The following is a 21,722-nucleotide window of genomic DNA, read 5'->3' on the forward strand; positions in this document are numbered from 1 at the left end:
TTTAAATAGATTTTAAAATAATAAAAAATTTATAAGATTTAATAATATAACCATTTCTTCCTTCCATTCTTTATCTTGCATTTGGAACATACCTTAAAATGATGTTGAAATGTTTTAGTTTAAATACGGTGATTATTTTCAAAATAGATTTGAACATTATGTATTACATTTAGAATACAGTAAGGAAACAATAAAATTTGGGTTTTTGCATAAATCATTTCAGACCATTTTCATACAGAATTCTTAGATCACATTAGTGTGTTTTACACTCTCTTGAAATATTAAACAGAAACTGTTTTTCAGGAAATTCTTCTGCATTTCATCTCTTCATATTGTATATTCTTCAGATGCCAGGGAATACAATATGGACTCAGCAAAGAAACAAGACATCGGTAACCTCGCTTCTTCAGTTGATTACTGTACAAACATTCTTTTTCAAGCTTTGTCTATAGGAACCATTGAAAATGTTTTCATGTCACCATTCAATGTTGCTACCGTTTTATCAATGGTTTATTCTGGAGCAAGACAAAACTCTGTCAAACAATTTGAAAATAACTTTAAATACAGATCCTGTAATTTGGGGTTTTAAAGAATATTTTTCACTTTTGAAACACTCAGATGAACTTATTGCATTGAATTCAGTTAATTGTTTTAGTGCCAATGAAAAATTTCGTATTTCAGAAGACTAAAAGAACATTATTGCAAAATATTTCTTTTCGGATATTGAAAAGGTAGACTTCATGACAAATATTGAAAAAGGAAGAATTAATATTAATTACCATGTTGTAAGGCAACGAGATGCTAGAATTGTTAGTATGCTGGGCAAAATACTTAGTAGCACTTTGTCCATCTTTACATTCTGGTGTTGACATTGTCATTCTTTTGGGGTTGGAAAAATAAGTACCAATTGAGCACTTGTGTTGCTGTAATTGATTTACCCCTACAATTAAATTAAATCTCTTTACTGATTCTCGGTCTAATTAAAGGTATAACATTTCGGAAAATATATCAGACATTGTCATTGCTACCTTCAGAATGCCAAACTTAATACATAATTAATCAGAGAGTTTGTAACGTAACCACACATATGCATGGTATGAATATGGTACATTGGCTGTTAACTTTTCAAAAGTTTTTGTAACACCAAAATTATTGAATCAATGTAATTTTTTAATGAGGATCCAAGACTAAAATACCAGAGACTATCAAGAGGGTTGAAGAAGTTGAAATGTCTACATTTGAAACAAAGCTAATAAAAGCCAGATGCAATTAACACATACATTAAAATGGAATATTTTCTGAGATGCTTTATTAATATAAACAGAAATAAAAACATACAAGCATTGATTTCACTTTATTTAACAAGTAAATAATGTTTACAGGCAACAATAAGTATATTCTTAAAATAATAAGCTTGCTAAGAAAAGACACGTTAAAAAGTGAAACATTTTTCTGTCAATGTATGGCAAGTACAAATTCATAATATTGATTTAGATTAATATGGTATTATAATATATAAATGAATAGATATGACCTTGGTTCTACACGATTACAACTGTAATGTCCTCAGTCATTTTACTAAAAAAACGATTCTAAAAATATTTGCTCAGTTACATTCTCCACATAATACAATGTAGTATTCCGTAAGAGGGAAATCTTTGACAGGGCAATATCATCTTATGTTGTAGGATTTGTTACTTTACCAATGAAATGGATCATTTTAGTTCGGTTATCAACAATTAAAATGTGAATGGGTGATTGACATCAAAATCCATACCAATTTGTGCTGACATTAACGTCATGACCATTCCAGTTGCAGCAGCAGCTTCCGTTCCTTCTTCATTAACATCAACAAATGCTTTATGAAACATTTCACTGGCATAAATATTCTTCTCACCACCAGTCATTCCAGATAAATCAGCTTTTAGAGGATCAAAAATATCAGGGAGTCCAAGCTTTTTCAAAACATCACCCAACTGAAAACTACTCTCTAAACGAAATTTTGGCATATTTAATTCTAGAAGCATCGTTTGAAATCCTTTTCTGTCTATAATATCTTTGAGAAATTCAGCATTAATCTCCTTCTCTAAAGCAGCAAGACCATTGATGTCATTGGGAAGAATTACAAACATACTAAATGCTTTCCCTATATAAGGTAACTCAACCACTTTATAGTTGTCGCTTATTTTTGTATTAAAATCTTCAGATTTATACATAAAATCATGAGATACAGTCTTGTCAGAGCTTAAATAAAACTTTCTAGATGATGTTGCTTGTTCTGGGAATTTTTCAGCCCACGTTCCTTTGAAGTATACAGCATTAATAAGAACTAGAATTGATTGAGGTGTCAAACTTCCACTTGGTAACAGATCGGTAATTTTGTTATTTGTGTTATTCTTTACCCAATCATTAATAGTTCTTCTTGTCTTCTCAGCATTTGTTATGAAGTCTACATTTTCAATATCTGAAAAGAAATATTTTACCATGTTGTTCTTGTAGTCTTCTGAAAAAGGGAATATTTCACTGGCATACAAACGATTCACTGAATTGAATGTGACAAGTTTATCTGATGTTTTCAAAAGTGAAAAATATTCTTTAAAAGCCAAAGCTACAGAATCTGGATTTGATGTTATCATCAAAACATTTTCAAACTGTTTGGCAGAGTTTTGTCTTGCTCCCAAATAAACCATTGATAAAACTGTAGCAACACTGAATGGTGACATGAAGACATTTTCATTGGTTCCTGTAGCCACAGCTTGATAAAGACTGTTTGTAAAATAATCAATTGAAGCAGCAAGGTTACCAATGTCTTGTTTCTTTGCTGAGTCCATATTGTATACGATAGTGTCTGGAGAATATAGAATATGAAGAGAAAACATACAAAATAAATTCTGGCAAACATTTTAGTACATTGTAGAAGACATCTATGAAAGCAATGTCTGAAATCTCTTCTGTTCAAACCTTAAATTTAACATTTACATGAATATATTTTGTACGGTAACACTCAATATGATTTAAATAGATTTTAAAATAATAAAAAATATATAAGATTTAATGATATAACCATTTCTTTCTTCCATTCTTTATCTGGCATTTGGAACATACCTTAAAATGATGTTGAAATGTTTAGCTTAAATACGGTGATTATTTACAAAATAGATTTGAACATTATGTATCACATTTAGAATACAGTAAGGAAACAATAAAATTTGGGTTTTTGCATAAATCATTTCAGACCATTTTCATACAGATTTCTTAGATCACATTAGTGTGTTTTACACTCTTTTGAAATGTTAAATAGAAACTGTTTTTCAGGAAATTCTTCCGCATTTCATCTCTTCATATTGTATATTCTTCAGATGCCAGGGAATACAATATGGACTCAGCAAAGAAACAAGACATCTGTAACCTCACTTCTTCAGTTGATTATTGTACAAACAGTCTTTTTCAAGCTGTGTCTACAGGAACCGTGGAAAATGTTTTCACGTCACCATTCAATGTTGCTACCGTTTTATCAATGGTTTATTCTGGAGCAAGACAAAACTCTGCCAAACAATTTGAAAATATTTTGAAAATAACTTTAAATGCAGATCCTGTAATTTTGGTTTTTAAAGAATATTTTTCACTTTTGAAACACTCAGATGAACTTATTGCATTGAATTCAGTTAATTGTTTTAGTGCCAATGAAAAATTTTGTATTTCAGAAGACTAAAAGAACATTATTGCAAAATATTTCTTTTCGGATATTGAAAATGTAGACTTCATGACAAATATGGAAAAAGGAAGAATTAATATTAATTACAATGTTGTAAGACAACAAGATGCTCGAATTGTTAGTATGCTGGGCAAAATACTTAGTAGCACTTTGTCCGTCTTCACATTCTGGGGTTGACTTTGTCATCGTTTTGGGTTTGACAAAATAAGTACCAATTGAGCACTTGTGTTGCTGTAATTGATTTACCCCTACAATTAACTTGCTGGACTTACACCAAAATTTGAAAGCAGTTTTAATGATTGAGCTGAAAGTAACACAAATAACAAAATTACCGATCTGTTACCAAGTGGAAGTTTGACACCTCAGTCGGTTCTAGTTCTTATTAATGCTGTATACTTTAAAGGAATATGGGGTGAAGTATGCCCAGAACTACCAACATCATCTAGAAAGACAATTTTAGCACAAAAATAAGCAACAGCTCTACAGTTGTTGAGTTACCTTATATAGGAGAAGCATTTAGTATGTTTGTAATTCTTCCCTATGAAATCAATGGCCTTAATGCTTTAGTGAAGGTTAAGTAATTCCCAATTTCTCAAAGACATTGTAGACAGAAAAGGATTTGAAATGATACAGCTAGAATTAAATATGCCAAAATTTCGTTTAGAGAGTAGTTTTCAGTTGGGTGATGTTTTGAAAAAGCTTGGACACCCTGATATTTTTGATCCTCTAAAAGCTGATTTATCTGGAATAACTGGTGGTGAGAAGAATATTTATGCCAGTGAAATGTTTCATAAAGCATTTGTTGATGTTAACGAAGAAGGAACAGAAGCTACGGCTGTAATTAGAGAAGGATGATATTTTCATCAGCATACCTGAGGCAATGTTAATCAAGCATTCACAATTATAATTGTTGACAACTGAGGTATAATGATCCATTTCATTGGTAAAGTTACAAACCCTACAATATAAGATATTGCCCTGTCAAAGATTTTCCTCTTATGGAATATTACATTGCAATACATAGAGAATGTAACTGAACAAATTTTATCCAACATCTTCGTTTTCAAATAAGTCTTGCAGTAAGTACTGAGCCTGAAGATTGCTTGGAGACATATGGCATGTTATATAAATCTGCCAAGTTAATGTACCTCTACAGTCTGAAAACGTTAGTAGCTATTTTATAAATTTCTGTACATACTAAATGATATATTATCATCATCATTTAGCATCTGCTTTCCATGCTAGCATGGGTTGGACGGTTCAACTGGGGTCTGTGAAGCCAGAAGGCTGCATCAGGCCCAGTCTGATCTGGCAGTGTTTCTACGGCTGGATGCCCTTCCTAATACCAACCACTCCGTGAGTGTAGTGGGTGCTTTATATATATAATATATATATATGCAATTGTCATTAATTGTGTTGATGATGCAGAGTATCACCTACATTGCTAGAAATTAGAGCTAAAAGCCCTGATAGCTGCAGGAAGCACATGTCTATACACTGAGAGGGGAAATAACCACCCTACAAAGAGTGGGATCCCCATACTAGTTTCGTTTTGCTTGGAATTAAAGCCCATCAATTGTGCCTACTCCATTGCTTGATGGTTTGGTTAAATCCCAGCTGTCAGTATATAGAATTTACCATACGAATCAATGCATGATTCAGCAAAATGGTAATGTGAAAATTATAAGAGGACAAAGGTAGCTAAATGTAATATAAAAGCAAAAATGAAAGATTCAGTTGTCACTAACTGTGACTGAGAGTGCAGGGTAGCTTTCACGTTACTAGAAATAAGAGTTAAAATACCATACAGCCATCTACAGTTCTGCTTCATCTGAAGACTTTGGTACAATCAAGATGACTTATCTTACTTTGTATAAAGCATCTTTACAAGATTCCTTCTTACTCTGGAGCAATGTCCCTCGGAAACTGTACATATTCCTCTAATCTGCACAATCCAACTATAGGAAAACTGAGCTTTCTTATTGTTTCCACCAATGGCACACCCTCTTAAAGATTTTTAAATCACTCATTACTGATATGCAAACCAAGGCAAATTCATGTGTAACCTGACACCATGAAGACTTTCTTCTTTTCTCTACAACAATATTTGTGACATTTAAATTTCCCTCTAAGAAAAAAATATATTTGTGTTGAAAATATATTCTCAAACCATATTTTCTTTTAATTTATTTAAGTTAAGATGAATATTATATTACTTTATCTATGAGGTCTGATCAAAAATTATCAGGCCTTGTGCTATAAAAAAAAAACTACAACACATATTAATTCAGCATTTAATCCACTTTGAAGTAGTCCCATTCTAAAGCCACACAAATGACCCAACATCATTTCCATTGATGGAAGCATTATGTATCATACACAGTATAAACACATCAAAAAAGATCAATTTACTGCAGTATATATCTCCAGATAATATCCTATAAGATCATGTTGCATTTAGAAATATAATATGTATCAAAGGCAGATGAAAATTGTTCTAGCTGCAATTGGTAAGTATGCTAAATTCATTTCTGCCTCATCTAAGCAGGTGGTTGGCTATGAGTATATAGTATTGACAACATATATACACAAATGGATGTGTACATATGTTTATTCAAATATTTTTTTATATGGAAATGTTGGTTTGTAGATATTAAATGAAACCTCATTCCTGGAATTTCAGTAACACCAACAAAACTTAAAAAGTATATAAGAATTTCTTTACTGATTCTTGGTCTAATTAAAGGTATAACATTTCAGAAAAAATATTAGACATTTTCTTTTCTAACTTCAGAATGCCAAACTTACTACATTATTAATTACAGAAGTTGTAACATAACCACATGTATGCATAGTATGTATATGTATGTGGTATGTTGGTTGATTACTTTTCAAAAGTTTTGTAACACCAAATTACATCAATGTAATTTTTTAATGAAGATCTAAGACAAAAATACCAGAGATTAACAAGGGGGCTCAAAATATCGAAACGTCTACATTTCAAAGAAAGCTAATAAAAGCCAGATGCAATTAACACATGCATTAAAATGGAGTATTTACTGAGATGCTTTATTAATATAAACAGAAACAAAACTTAAAGGCATTGATTTCACTTTATTTAACCAGTAAATAATGTTTACAGGCAACAATAAGTATATTCTTAAAATAGTAAACTTGCTAAGAAAAGACACTAAAAAGTGTCATATTTTTCTGTCAATATATGGCATATACAAATTGATAATATTGATTTAGATTAATGTGGTATTATAATATATCAATGAATAGATATGACCATGGTTCTGCACGATTACAATTATATTGTCCTCAGTCATTTTGCTAAAAATATTTGTTCAGTTACATGCTCCACATAATACAATGTAGTATTCCATAAGAGGGAAATCATTGACGGGGCAATATCATCTTATGTTGTAGGATTTGTTACTTTACCAATGAAATGGATCATTTTAGTTTGGTTATCAACAATTAAAAATGTGAATGGGTGATTGACATCAAATTTCATACCAATTTTTGCACAGAATCCCACCATGACCATTCCAGCTGCAGCAGCAGCTTCCGTTCCTTCTTCATTAACATCAACAAATGCTTTATGAAACATTTCACTGGCATAAATATTCTTCTCACCACCAGTCATTCCAGATAAATCAGCTTTTTGAGGATCAAAAATATCAGGGAGTCCAAGCTTTTTCAAAACTTCACGCAACTTAAAACTACTCTCTAAACGAAATTTTGGCATATTTAATTCTAGAAGCATCATTTTAAATCCTTTTCTGTCTATAATATCTTTGAGAAATTCAGCATTAATCTCCTTCTCTAAAGCAGCAAGACCATTGATGTCATTGGGAAGAATTACAAACATACTAAATGCTTTCCCTATATAAGGTAACTCAACCACTTTATAGTTGCTGCTTATTTTTGTATTAAAATCTTCAGATATATACATAAAATCATGAGATACAGTCTTGTCAGAGCTTAAATAAAACTTTCTAGATGATGTTGCTTGTTCTGGGAATTTTTCAGCCCACATTCCTTTGAAGTATACAGCATTAATAAGAACTAGTACTGTCAGAGTGGTCAAACTTCCACTTGGTAACAGATCAGTAATTTTGTTATTTGTGTTATTCTTTACCCAATCATTAATAGTTATTCTCGTCTTCTCAGCATTTGTTATGAAGTCTACATTTTCAATATCTGAAAAGAAATATTTTACCATGTTGTTCTTGTAGTCTTCTGAAATAGGGAATTTTTCACTGGCATACAAACGATTCACTGAATTGAATGTGACAAGTTTATCTGAGTTTTTCAAAAGTGAAAAATATTCTTTAAAAGCCAAAGCTACAGAATCTGGATTTGATGTTATCTTCAAAACATTTTCAAACTGTTTGGCAGAGTTTTGTCTTGCTCCCAAATAAACCATTGATAAAACTGTAGCAACACTGAATGGTGACATGAAGACATTTTCATTGGTTCCTGTAGCCACAGCTTGATAAAGACTGTTTGTAAAATAATCAATTGAAGCAGCAAGGTTACTGATATCTTGTTTCTCTGCTGAGTCCATATCGTATACGATAGTGTCTAGAGAATATAGAATATGAAGAGAAAATATACAAAATAAATTCTGGCAAATATTTCAGTATATTGTAGAAGACATCTATGAAAGCAATGTCTGAAATCTCTTCTGTTCAAACTTTAAATTTAACTTTTACATGAACATATTTTGTACGGTAACACACAAGGTGTTTAAAACAGTTTTTATAATAATTAAAAATTTATAAAGATTTAATGATATAACCATTTCTTTCTTACATTCTTTATCTGGCATTTGGAACATACCTTAAAATGTTGTTGGAAGGTTTTAGCTTAAATACGGTGATTATTTTCAAAATAGATTTGAACATTATGTATTACATTTAGAATACAGTAAGGAAACAATAAAATTTGGGTTTTTGCATAAATCATTTGAGACCATTTTCAAACAGAATTCTTAGATCACATTAGTGTGTTTTACACTCTCTTGAAATATTAAACAGAAACTATTTTTCAGGAAATTCTTCTGCATTTCATCTCTTCATATTGTATATTCTTCAGATGCCACGGAATAGAATATGGACTCAGCAAAGAAACAAGACTTCGGTAACCTCGCTGCTTCAGTTGATTACTGTACAAAGAGTATTTTTCGAGTTGTGTCTACAGGAACCGTGGAAAATGTTTTCATGTCACCATTCAGTGTTGCTACCGTTTTATCAATGGTTTATTCTGGAGCAAGACAAAACTCTTCCAAACAATTTGAAAATAACTTTAAATACAGATCCTGTAATTTGGGGTTTTAAAGAATATTTTTCACTTTTGAAACACTCAGATGAACTTATTGCATTGAATTCAGTCAATTGTTTTTGTGCCAATGAAAAATTTCGTATTTCAGAAGACTAAAAGAACATTATTGCAAGATATTTCTTTTCGGATATTGAAAAAGTAGATTTCAAGAGAAATGTTGAAAAAAGAAGGATTAATATTAATTACCATGTTGTAAGACAACAAGATGCTAGAATTGTTAGTATGCTGGGCAAAATACTTAGTAGCACTTTGTCCATCTTTACATTCTGGGGTTGATGTTGTCATCCTTTTGGGTTTGACAAAATAGATACGAATTGAGCACTTGTGTTGCTGTAATTGATTTACCCCTACAATTTAATTAAACCTCTTTACTGATTCTCGGTCTAATTAAAGGTATAATGTTTCAGAAAATATATCAGACATTGTCATTGCTACCTTCAGAATGCCAAACTTACTACATAATTAATTAGAGAGTTTGTAACGTAACCCCACATATGCATGGTATGAATATGGTACATTGGCTGTTAACTTTTCAAAGTTTTGTAACACCACCATTATTGAATCATGTAATTTTTTGATCAAGATCTAAGACTAACAACCAGAGACTATCAAAAGGGCTGAAGAAGTTGACAATGTCACATTTGAAACAAAGCTAATAAAAGCCAGATGCAATAACACATACATTAAAAGGAATAGTATTTACTGAGATGCTTTATTAATATAAACAGAAATAAAAACATACAAGCATTGATTTCACTTTATTTAACAAGTAAATAATGTTTACAGGCAACAATAAGTATATTCTTAAAATAATAAACTTGCTAAAAAAAGACACGTTAAAAAGTGTCATATTTTTCTGTCAATATATCGCACATACAAATTCATGATATTGATTTAGATTAATGTGGTATTATAATATATAAATGAATAGATATGACCTTGGTTCTACATGATTATAATTATAATGTTCTAAGTCATTTTACTAAAAAAACGATTCTAAATATATTTGTTCAGTTACATTCTCCACATAATACAATGTAGTATTCCGTAAGAGGGAAATCTTTGACAGGGCAATATCATCTTATGTTGTAGGATTTGTTACTTTACCAATGAAATGGATCATTTTAGTTCGGTTGTCAACAATTAAAAATGTGAATGGGTGATTGACATCAAAATCCATACCAATTTGTGCTGACAATGCCATCATGACCATTCCAGTTGCAGCAGCAGCTTCCGTTCCTTCTTCATTAACATCAACAAATGCTTTATGAAACATTTCACTGGCATAAATATTCTTCTCACCACCAGTCATTCCAGATAAATCAGCTTTTTGAGGATCAAAAATATCAGAGAGTCCAAGCTTTTTCAAAACATCACCCAACTGAAAACTACTCTCTAAACGAAATTTTGGCATATTTAATTCTAGAAACATCGTTTCAAATCCTTTTCTGTCTATAATATCTTTGAGAAATTGAGCATTAATCTCCTTCTCTAAAGCAGCAAGACCATTGATGTCATTGGGAAGAATTACAAACATACTAAATGCTTTTCCTATATAAGGTAACTCAACCACTTTATAGTTGTCGCTTATTTTTGTATTAAAATCTTCAGATATATACATAAAATCATGAGATACAGTCTTGTCAGAGCTTAAATAAAACTTTCTAGATGATGTTGCTTGTTCTGGGAATTTTTCAGCCCACATACCTTTGAAGTATACAGCATTAATAAGAACTAGAACCGATTGAGGTGTCAAACTTCCACTTGGTAACAGATCGGTAATTTTGTTATTTGTGTTATTCTTTACCCAATCATTAATAGTTATTCTCGTCTTTTCAGCATTTGTTATGAAGTCTACATTTTCAATATCTGAAAAGAAATATTTTACCATGTTGTTCTTGTAGTCTTCTGAAGTAGGGAATTTTTCATTGGCGCACAAACGATTCACTGAATTGAATGTGACAAGTTTCTCTGAGTTTTTCAAAAGTGAAAAATATTCTTTAAAAGCCAACGCTACAGAATCTGGATTAGAAGTTATCTTCAAAACATTTTCAAACTGTTTGGCAGAGTTTTGTCTTGCTCCCAAATAAACCATTGATAAAACAGTAGCAACACTGAATGGTGACATGAAGACATTTTCATTGGTTCCTGTAGCCACAGCTTGATAAAGACTGTTTGTAAAATAATCAATTGAAGCAGCAAGGTTACCGATGTCTTGTTTCTTTGCTGAGTCCATATTGTATACGATAGTGTCTAGAGAATATAGAATATGAAGAGAAAATATACAGAATAAATTCTGGCAAATATTTCAGTATATTGTAGAAGACATCTATGAATGCAATGTCTGAAAGCTCTTCTGTTCAAACTTTAAATTTAACTTTTACATGAACATATTTCGTACGGTAACACTCAATATGATTTTAAAATAATAAAAAAATTATAAGATTTAATAATATAACCATTTCTTTCTTCCATTCTTTATCTGGCATTTGGCACATATCTTAAAATGATGTTGGAAGGTTTTAGTTTAAATACAAACAGTTGAATATTTGAGATTTATCATAAAACCTGAGATGGTCTTAGGTCGGAAAAAATTAAGGTTTGACAATATGTTATTTTTAAGATCTTTAACTCACTATTAAATTATCATGTTAAGATTATTTTTGATAAAGCAAAATAGATATAATATATCTGAACACTAAATGCCTAAATGTCTGAGATGAATGTTGAAGATTATTTTCAATGTGAGGTTTATAGTCCAAAAAGTTATAATCTTATCTGAATTACATTGATATTCGGTATAGGTGGTTGTCCTCAAAAATAGAAGCTCAAATTGAACTCCGACATCTGGCAGCTGACTTGGCAGACACCCATAAAGTTATTAACCATCTTACAAACAGTAACTCTTTTACTGGCAGAATCTTACATTCTGAGCAAGAAGTAGCTTTCCTCCAAAATACCTATTTCTTTATTACCCACAAGGGGCTAAACATAGAGGGGACAAACAAGGACAGACAAACGAATTAAGTCGATTACATCGACCCCAGTGCATAACTGGTACTTAATTTATAGACCCCAAAAGGATTTCGCCCGGCGTACTAACGGTTCTGCTAGATCGCACACACACACATAAAGGGCTTCTTTCAGTTTCTAGTTGTCAAATCCTTTCACAAGGATTTGGTTGGCCTGAGGCTTATAGTATAAAACACTTGCCTAAGGTGCCACACAGTGAGTTTGAACCCAGAACCATGAGGTTGGAAAGCAAACTTCTTACTAGACAGCCATGCCTGTATCTATTTAGTGGATGTGTTATAAATTCCATGTCCCAAACTTTGTTCTGTGTGCAACAGTGTCAATATATGCAGACATGTAGGGTAGCGAGCTGGCAGAAACGTTAGCACGCCGGGCGAAATACGTAGCCGTATTTCGTCCGCCGTTATGTTCTGAGTTCAAATTCCGCCGAGGTCGACTTTGCCTTTTATCCTTTCGGGGTCGATAAATTAAGTACCAGTTACGCACTGGGGTCAATGTAATCGACTTAATCCCTTTGTCTGTCCTTGTTTATTCCCTCTAGGGCGGCGAGCTGGCAGAAACGTTAGCACGCCGGGCGAAATACGTAGCCGTATTTCGTCTGCCGTTACGTTCTGAGTTCAAATTCCGTCGAGGTCGACTTTGCCTTTCATCCTTTCGGGGTCGATTAAATAAGTACCAGTTACGCACTGAGGTTGATATAATCGACTTAATCCGTTTGTTTGTCCTCTCTGTGTTTAGCCCCTTGTGGGTAAAAAAGAAATAAGAATCATTAACAAACTGCGCAAAATGCTAAGCGGTAATTCGTCTGCTGTTACGTCCCGAGTTCAAACTCTGCCGAGGTCGACTTTGCCTTTCGTCCTTTCGGCGTCGATTAATTAAGTACCAGTTGAGGAATGGGGTCAATGCAATCGACCCAAACCCTTTTTCTGTCCTTATTTGTCCCCGCTCTGTTTAGCTCCCTGTGGGCAATAAAAGGTAAAATTACAGATTAACACCCGTACGATTTTCACTAAGAAAAAAAGAAAAAAAAACTCGGATTTTTTGCGTGGAATCAAGTACTCTGACCTCCTAATATGCTGCAAATCCCATATTTTGGTTCGGAATTGGTCCGGAAGGGGGGGGGGGATAAACCCCCTCCCCCTCCCGAATTTTCACACAAAAAAGAACTCTGATTTTTTGCGTGGAATCAAGTACTCTGACCTCGTAATATGCTGCAAATCCCATATTTGGGTTCGGAAGGGTGGGGGAGCTTGATTTCTTTTTTGGGGTGTGCAAATTCCGAACCAAAATATGGGATTTGCAGTATATTAGGAGGTCAGGGTACTTGATTCCACGCAGAAAAATCCGAGTTTTTTTACCCAATAAAGAATGTGGTGAAGCAACGAGAATGGCGAGTTACGTCCCTTGTTAATAGAAAGAAAACGTTAGAACCTTTCCTTTAAATTTCGGTAGCATACAAAAGGCTAATTGCAGCATAAAGTAGAAAAGGCGGAGTTCTGCTGTAGAAAAACAAATCATTCAACAAAGCCTCCTACCGAACGATCGCCATGGAAAACCACAGCAAAGAATTTTTCTCTTTTGCCCCAGGTGGTCTACGTTAGGGGTACACGGGTACACTTGTCTGTGGAGTGCTCAGCCACTGGCAGGTTAATTTTACGAGACATACACACACACACACCCACCGAAGGAGTGTCACGATATACACACACACACACACCCACCGACGGAGTGTCACGATATACACACACACACACACCCACCGACGGAGTGTCACGATACACACACACACACACACCCACCGACGGAGTGTCACGATACACACACACACACACACCCACCGACGGAGTGTCACGATATACACACAACCACACCCACCACCGACGGAGTGTCACGATATACACACACACACACACCCACCGAAGGAGTGTCACGATACACACACACACACACACCCACCGACGGAGTGTCACGATACACACACACACACACACCCACCGACGGAGTGTCACGATATACACACACACACACACCCACCGAAGGAGTGTCACGATACACACACACACACACACCCACCGACGGAGTGTCACGATACACACACACCCACCGACGGAGTGTCACGATATACACACACACACACACCCACCGACGGAGTGTCACGATATACACACACACACACAAACCCACCGACGGAGTGTCACGATATACACACACACACACACCCACCGAAGGAGTGTCACGATACACACACACACACACACACCCACCGAGGGAGTGTCACGATATACACACACACACACACCCACCGACGGAGTGTCACGATATACATATGTGTGTGTGTGTGTGTGTGTGTGTATTGGAAGGTTTTGAGATGATGTACAGGTATTTTATATTAGAAGAAATGAGGTACTCAGAAATTCGGATGGTTTTATATTTACAGATATTTATTTGTATATTACATGTTTTTATACATTATATAACTTATATCATATATTAGCGCTTTCTCCCATTCTAGTGGGGTTTTCAAATCGAACTGTATATATATATATATATATATATATGTATGTGTGTGTGTATATATACACACACACACCGACGGAGTGTCTCGATACACGCACACACACACAACAGAGGACTACATGTGGTCTTGTTTATTTTAAGATGATATGGTACGATTTGAGCCAGATTTGGCTGCAGTTTCTCGCAAATCTAGCGACCACGTAGAAGATTCGGTTAAACTAAAGCGTTACACTTGGCGCTAGAAAGTGTATGGTAATCTAATTAGCGATCTCCGCGAATAAGGTACCGTTTTCGTCGACCCAACATTTATCTTAGCTTTCATTTTCGTCAGCTTTAACTTCCCGTATATCTTCACACACAGACACACACACATCCAAAGCGGATCTTAGCCAAGAGAAAATGATGTTTTATAAACACATTCTACCAGTATACGAAGTGTAAAATTTTTTAGTTACCTAGAAATTATGTTAAAAACTGTCGTTCAAACCAAAAAGATCCCACAAAGCTAATAAATCAGAAATAATAATAATAACGAATAAAGATATTTTTCTCAACTAACAAAGGAAAAGTTTAACTAATACTCGACCGAAGCAGATCGCCTCGACTGCAATCTTTCGTCTCTAGTAGACCTTTCCGTCGATTTCCGTAAAAAAATTAATTTTTCTTTTTACATATGGGCTTGCGGGAACTTTTGAAGTAATGAAAGCGAAAGAGACTAAGAGAAAGCGATTGTATGACGAGGGAAGTTCTTTTGAAGTTACCGTGCATGTATTGATGTACATGTGTGTGTGTGTTTGATGGGGTGAGGGAGACAGACAATATGTTGTGTAAGTGAAGTGCTTCTGTTAGTGTGTGCGAAGAGACAGAGAGAGTAATGTGTGAAAGAAAGAGATAACTGAAATTTTTTACTCGGTGTATGTGTATATGTATGTATATTACTTCTAAAGTTCCCGCAAGCCCATATGTAAAAAAAAAAATTTTTTTTACGGAAATCGACGGAAAGGTCTACTAGAGACGAAAGATCGCCCACTTTTGTAATAGGGAACAATAACTCCATGAAATAAGTAAACGATTAATGAACAGAACTAAAGTTTCAGGACAACCCGAAAGTCTACATAATACCGAAAGGAAATAAAAATTACTGTCATACGTTAGACTCCAAGATCGTCAAACCAGTTTTGCAGGGAATTTCAACACAGCTTCCAATCGAAAGGTCTCCGGATAGGTATGTGAACTATCTTTTTTCCACGAGTAACCCAGCCTTGGAGAGACACTGCTTAAGGGGACCTGTCCATAAGTCAAGCGCTGAGTAGTGCAAGGCCTATAACTTGCAGTGCTAGGTTCAAATTACGCTACGGGGGGAAAATAGGATACGCATACACCGCTGGCAAGAATCCACGACACGCCCCATATATCTTTATCACCCAACTGACGTTTTGTTGCTATAGTAACACTTATATTGCTATTTTCGCTGCATATATAAAAAAAGTAAATGTGTGCGAGTGTGGTAAAGTTAGTGCGTGGAGAAATAATTACTAAAGTTTTGCTTACCACAGGTAAATATTTAAATAATGTAGCAGGAGCTCGATTTATGGTACTGCAATCCAGGAAAGAATCGCCCTAATGATTCTTTTCAAGTGTTACTAGTTGACAGTGCGTGGGCTATTAGTATTTGCTCAACGATCTATGTACTATTGTGGGTCTGGTTGTGTTTTGTTTATATAAGTATAACTAGTAATCGTCAGTCACCTATTTTCGTGTATTGGTTGAAGTTTCAGTTATTGTTTTTAAAAAATTTTTTTTTAATGCTAAACTCAGTTGTATTCAGTCAGACACGATTTATTCTATGATTCAGAGAAATCAATGAGGTCAATATAGAGTGAATGTGTAAGATAAAAGGGATAGGTGGGGGGGGGAGAATTGAAGAGGAGTTGATATATATAGGCAGATAAGAGTACAGTTCATTGTATAAAGGAGAGAGAGGATGTGACGGATAGAGGGAGAAGAAGGAGGAGAGAGAGAGAGAGAGGAAGCAACAGTTAGAGAAGAAAAGAAAGAATACAGACAAAAAGAGAAAAAGTGGGAGAAAATGGCAGAAATTATTTGGTAGAATAAAATATGGGGCAAATAAGGGTGGGGGGAAAGTAGGAGAAACGTAGAGAAATATGAAATTTTGCGAGAATTAGAATTTTAAAAAAAATCATCTAGGTGCAGGAGTGGCTGTGTGGTAAGTAGCTTGCTAACCAACCACATGGTTCCGGGTTCAGTCCCACTGTGTGGCATCTTGGGCAAGTGTCTTCTGCTATAGCCTTGGGCCGACCAAGGCCTTGTGAGTGGATTTCGTAGACGGAAACTGAAAGAAGCCCGTCGTATATATGTATATGTATATATATATATATATATATATATATATATATATATATATGTGTGTGTGTGTGTGTGTGTATGTTTGTGTGTCTGTGTTTGTCCCCCTAGCATTGCTTGACAACTGATGCTGGTGTGTTTACGTCCCCGTCACTTAGCGGTTCGGCAAAAGAGACCGATAGAATAAGTACTGGGCTTACAAAAGAATAAGTCCCGGGGTCGATTTGCTCAACTAAAGGCGGTGCTCCAGCATGGCTGCAGTCAAATGACTGAAACAAGTAAAAGAGTAAAGAGAGAGAGAGAGAGAGAGAGAGAGAGAGAGAGAGAGAGAAGAGAGAGAGAGAGAGAATGAAAGGGAAAGAAATTGATAGAAGACAAAATGAGAGAAGAATGGAATCAGTGAGAATGGTCTGTGTGAGATGAAGAAAGAGGAATGAAGGAGAAAGAAAAGGAAAGAGAGAGAGAAGAGTGAAAGAGAAATATGTAAGTTTAGAGTTGGCTACTTGTGATTAATCAATATTTCCCATGGCTAAGGCGGCGAGCTGGCAGAAACGTTAGCATGCCAGACGAAATGCTTAGCAGTATTCCGTCTGCCGTTATGTTCTGAGTTCAAATTCCGCCGAGGTCGACTTTGCCTTTCATCCTTTCGGGGGCTGATTAAATAAGTACCAGTTATGCACTGGCGTTGATATAATCGACTTAATCCGTTTGTCTGTCCTTGTTTGTCCCCTCTGTGTTTAGCCCCTTGTGGGCAGTAAAGAAATAGGTATTTCATCTGCCGCTACGTTCTGAGTTCAAATTCCGCCGAGGTCGATTTTGCCTTTCAACCTTTCGGGGGCTGATTAAATAAGTACCAGTTATGCACTGGAGTTGATATAATCGACTCAATCCGTTTGCCTGTCCTTGTTTGTCCCCTCTGTGTTTAGCCCCTTGTGGGTAGTAAAGAAATAGGTATTTTGTTTGTCTTCATGTTCTGAGTTCAAATTCTGCTGAGGTCGACTTTGCCTTTCAACCTTTCGGGGGCTGATTAAATAAGTACCAGTTATGCACTGGAGTTGATATAATCGACTCAATCCGTTTGTCTGTCCTTGTTTGTCCCCTCTGTGTTTAGCCCCTTGTGGGTAGTAAAGAAATAGGTATTTTGTTTGTCTTCATGTTCTGAGTTCAAATTCCGCTGAGGTCGACTTTGCCTTTCATCCTTTCGGGGTTGATAAATTAAATACCAGTTGCATACTGGTGTCAACCTAATTGACTGCCCTTTCTCCTTAAAAATTTTGGGCCTTGTGCCTAGAGTAGAAAAGAATATTTTCTATGACTGAGTGTTGAACTCAATGTAGCCATAACCAATTGAATCAGTAAAAATATATTAGTTTCAAATTTTGGCAAAATGTTACGCACTGGGGTTGATATAATCGACTTAATCCGTTTGTTTGTCCCCTCTGTTTAGCCCCTTGTGGGCAGTAAAGAAATTGATTGCTATTAAAACGTGTAAAATTTTGAGGTAACTAAATCTTAATCTTTAGTTACAGTTTCTCATTCAAACTACATAATAGGCAGAATTGTCGAACTAAGACAAACAGTAGGGTGTTTTTAGGGAGATTTGGCTGCTATTTCTACCAGGTCCAGCTACCATGTAGAGGTCTCCCTCATTGGCTTATACATAAATATATACATAAAATTGAAATAAAATACTTAAAGCAACAAGCGTCAAATACAAAAGCCAAGGTCTGTGCAGTGTCATTGGCCAAAAAAATTTCCAACTTCTTGCTCTTATCTCTTACACTATTTCAGTATTATATATCTATTGTAATGTGAGATACTGTCCTATATATATATCTTTATATATAAAAGTGAAGTTGTGTGAGTGTCTGTCTCCTACGATTTAGATTCCTAACTACTCCCACATTTTGCGGTGCAGTTTAACCAAAAGCGGGTATCTTATAGTCGTGATTCATATCGAGCCCTTCTGGGTATTAGCACGTGCCTACGATGAGTCTACGATTAAAAAAAAATATACCATCATTTTTTCCCATTTTTAATGCATTTTTTGCTATTATATAAGGGAAGTAACTCTCTAAAAATGCTTATATAGTTATTTCCCTTACAAACCCGAGTAACGCCGGGCGATACTGCTAGTATATATATATAATCCTTACGCATTCCAAAACCGAGTTACAGATTTTGATGTATGGTATATTAAAAGATTCAGTACTATTTTGGCTCTAAATTCAACTTAATTTCCATTCACATATTTGCATTTCAAAAATTTAACATAATCTTTTCCATAAATCAACTATTGTAAACATTTTATACAATGACGATGATGTCACATTTTCTTAAAAGACATCAATCATCACGACACACACCTTCACTCACTCACTCTATCTCTCTTTCTGACCCTCTTTCTCTCTCACATACACACACACACGCACACACACACAAACATACACACAAACACACATGTCCATTTCATATAGACGTACATACATCTTTCGTGGAGGCGCAATGGCCCAGTGGTTAGGGCAGCGGACTCGCGGTCGTAGGATCGCGGTTTCGATTCCCAGACCGGGCGTCGTGAGTGTTTATTGAGCGAAAACACCTAAAAGGTCCACGAGGCTCCGGCAGGGGATGGTGGTGATCCCTGCTGTACTCTTTCACCACAACTTTCTCTCACTCTTACTTCCTGTTTCTGTTGTACCTGTATTTCAAAGGGCTGGCCTTGTCGCTCTCTGTGTCACGCTGAATATCCCTGAGAACTACGTTAAGGGTACACGTGTCTGTGGAGTGCTCAGCCACTTACACATTAATTTCACGAGCAGGCTGTTCCGTTGATCGGATCAACCGGAACCCTCGTCGTCGGAACCGACGGAGTGCTTCTTTCACTTTCACTTTCATTCTCTCTTCTTTTCGCTTTCTCTTCTTTCAGTTTCTGCTCTCTGCAAATAAAATTTCTACAAGATACAACTGCTTACAAAAATAGGGATTAATGTATAATTTCTTTCTATGTTCATAACTTTTTGTTTACAATAGGCGCAGGAGTGGCTGTGTGGTAAGTAGCTTGCTAACCAACCACATGGTTCCGGGTTCAGTCCCACAGTGTGGCACCTTGGGCAAGTGTCTTATACTATAGCCTCGGGCCAACCTTGTGAGTGGATTTGGTAGACAGAAACTGTAAAAAGCCCGTCGTATATGTGTATATGTGTATATATATATATATATATATATATGTGTGTGCATGTATGTTTGTGTCTGTGTTTGTCCCCCAAGCATTGCTTGACAACCGATGCTGGTGTGTTTACGTCCCCGTTACTTAGCGGTTCGGCAAAAGAGACCGATAGAATAAATACTGGGCTTACAAAACAATAAGTCCCGGGATCGAGTTGCTCGATTAAAGGCGGTGCTCTAGCATGGCCACAGTCAAATGACTGAAACAAGTAAAAGAGTAAAAGAGTAAAGAGTAATTTTGGAAAAAATATGCCACCAAAGAAAAGACGTAATCTCTCCAGAAACAAATATAAAGCAAGGAAGATTGTCGAAAACCGAAGGCGAGTGTCTGAAGAGAGAAGCTAGATGAGATTTTCTCAAGATCAGCAAATGCATGTTGCAGCACTTAATTCTGGATCATTAAATCAATGCTTTAATGATTAAAACAGAGGTCCAATAGAATAGCTCTCAGAAACAGACTACATACAAATTTGTTCTTCACAACTCCCGGAGCCGTTTTCAGATATGATCCATCCTGTTCTTATAGAAATAATAACTCTGTCCAAATTGGTGTGCTAAACACAAATTGTCTTTTCTGTAGAGCTTTAATATTTTCAAATGAAACAAATGGTATGTGCTGCTCAGGCGGTCAGGGTAACATTGCCAGCACTACCAGCTCCTTCTCAACCTCTTATGGATCTTCTAGAAGGCATTTCCATCCAGTCAAAGGATTTTCTGAACAATATCAGGCAATACAACTCTGTAAATGACATTGTTTAGTGCATCTAAGAAGGTAGATAAACATGAATTTATGCCAACGTCAAAGTTCAAGGGCAAGTCGATCACCTCATTGGTTCCCTGTTACCCATAAATGAACAACCACAGTTCCTCCAAATTTACTTAATGAGTGATATATGACAACAAACCTAAAGGAGGTGTCAACATTTCAGATGATGGGTCATGCAAAAGAGAGTATATCCACTAACAGCTTTTCGGTGCATTAAAAAATCACATAACCCCCACAGGTTAGGGCCTGAAATACTCCAAACAGAAGCATAGCATGTTGCTTAGTCAAATTAGCCCATCATTTACTCCACAAATGTTTTGTTGCCAATGCCGCACTTCCCCATGTCACCTGTTTCAACATGACTGTAATATATTATAAACAAACTATATCATGTTAATCTTGAGCATATATATATATATGCGTGTGTATAATATATATATATATATATATATATATATATATCATCATCATCATCATTTAGCGTCCGCTTTCCATGCTAGCATGGGTTGGATGGTTCAACTGGGGTCTGGGAAGCCAGAAGGCTGCACCAGGCCCAGTCTGATCTGGCAATGTTTCTACAGCTGGATGCCCTTCCTAACGCCAACCACTCCGTGAGTGTAGTGGGTGCTTTTTACGTGCCACCAGCACAGGTGCTAGACGGGGCTGGCAAACGGCCACGTCGAATGGTGCTTTTACATGCCACCGGCATACATATATACACACACACACACACACACACACATATATATA

The 21,722-nt window shown here is 35.5% G+C and overlaps 2 protein-coding genes across 7 annotated transcripts in view; both read right to left on the reverse strand.

The window, feature by feature from the left end:
- The window catches only part of LOC115221998 (leukocyte elastase inhibitor), a 42,151-nt gene that overhangs the window by 9,568 nt on the left and 10,861 nt on the right, over positions 1-21,722 (reverse strand). For 3 of the 6 annotated variants that reach the window (XM_029792108.2, XM_036511182.1, XM_029792107.2), the window contains one exon: positions 9,807-11,320. The exons of 1 other annotated variant lie outside the window; for it this stretch is intronic. In XM_029792108.2, coding sequence (XP_029647968.2) covers positions 10,149-11,320 — 1,172 coding nt within the window. In that variant the 3' untranslated portion in view covers positions 9,807-10,148. Of the gene's footprint in view, positions 1-7,092; positions 7,790-9,806; positions 11,321-15,767; positions 16,068-21,722 lie in introns of those variants that run through there. 2 more of the 6 variants (XM_036511181.1, XM_029792110.2) reach the window with 2 other exon arrangements.
- On the reverse strand, positions 1,282-16,628 carry LOC115222001 (leukocyte elastase inhibitor-like). The gene is given in 3 exon segments (XM_036511187.1): positions 1,282-1,742; positions 1,745-2,848; positions 16,169-16,628. Coding segments are annotated over 2 exon segments (1,152 nt in total). The 5' UTR covers positions 2,832-2,848; positions 16,169-16,628; the 3' UTR covers positions 1,282-1,677.

The sequence above is a fragment of the Octopus sinensis genome, linkage group LG19 (genome assembly GCF_006345805.1).
Source record: "Octopus sinensis linkage group LG19, ASM634580v1, whole genome shotgun sequence".
Taxonomy (NCBI): Eukaryota; Metazoa; Mollusca; class Cephalopoda; order Octopoda; family Octopodidae; genus Octopus; species Octopus sinensis.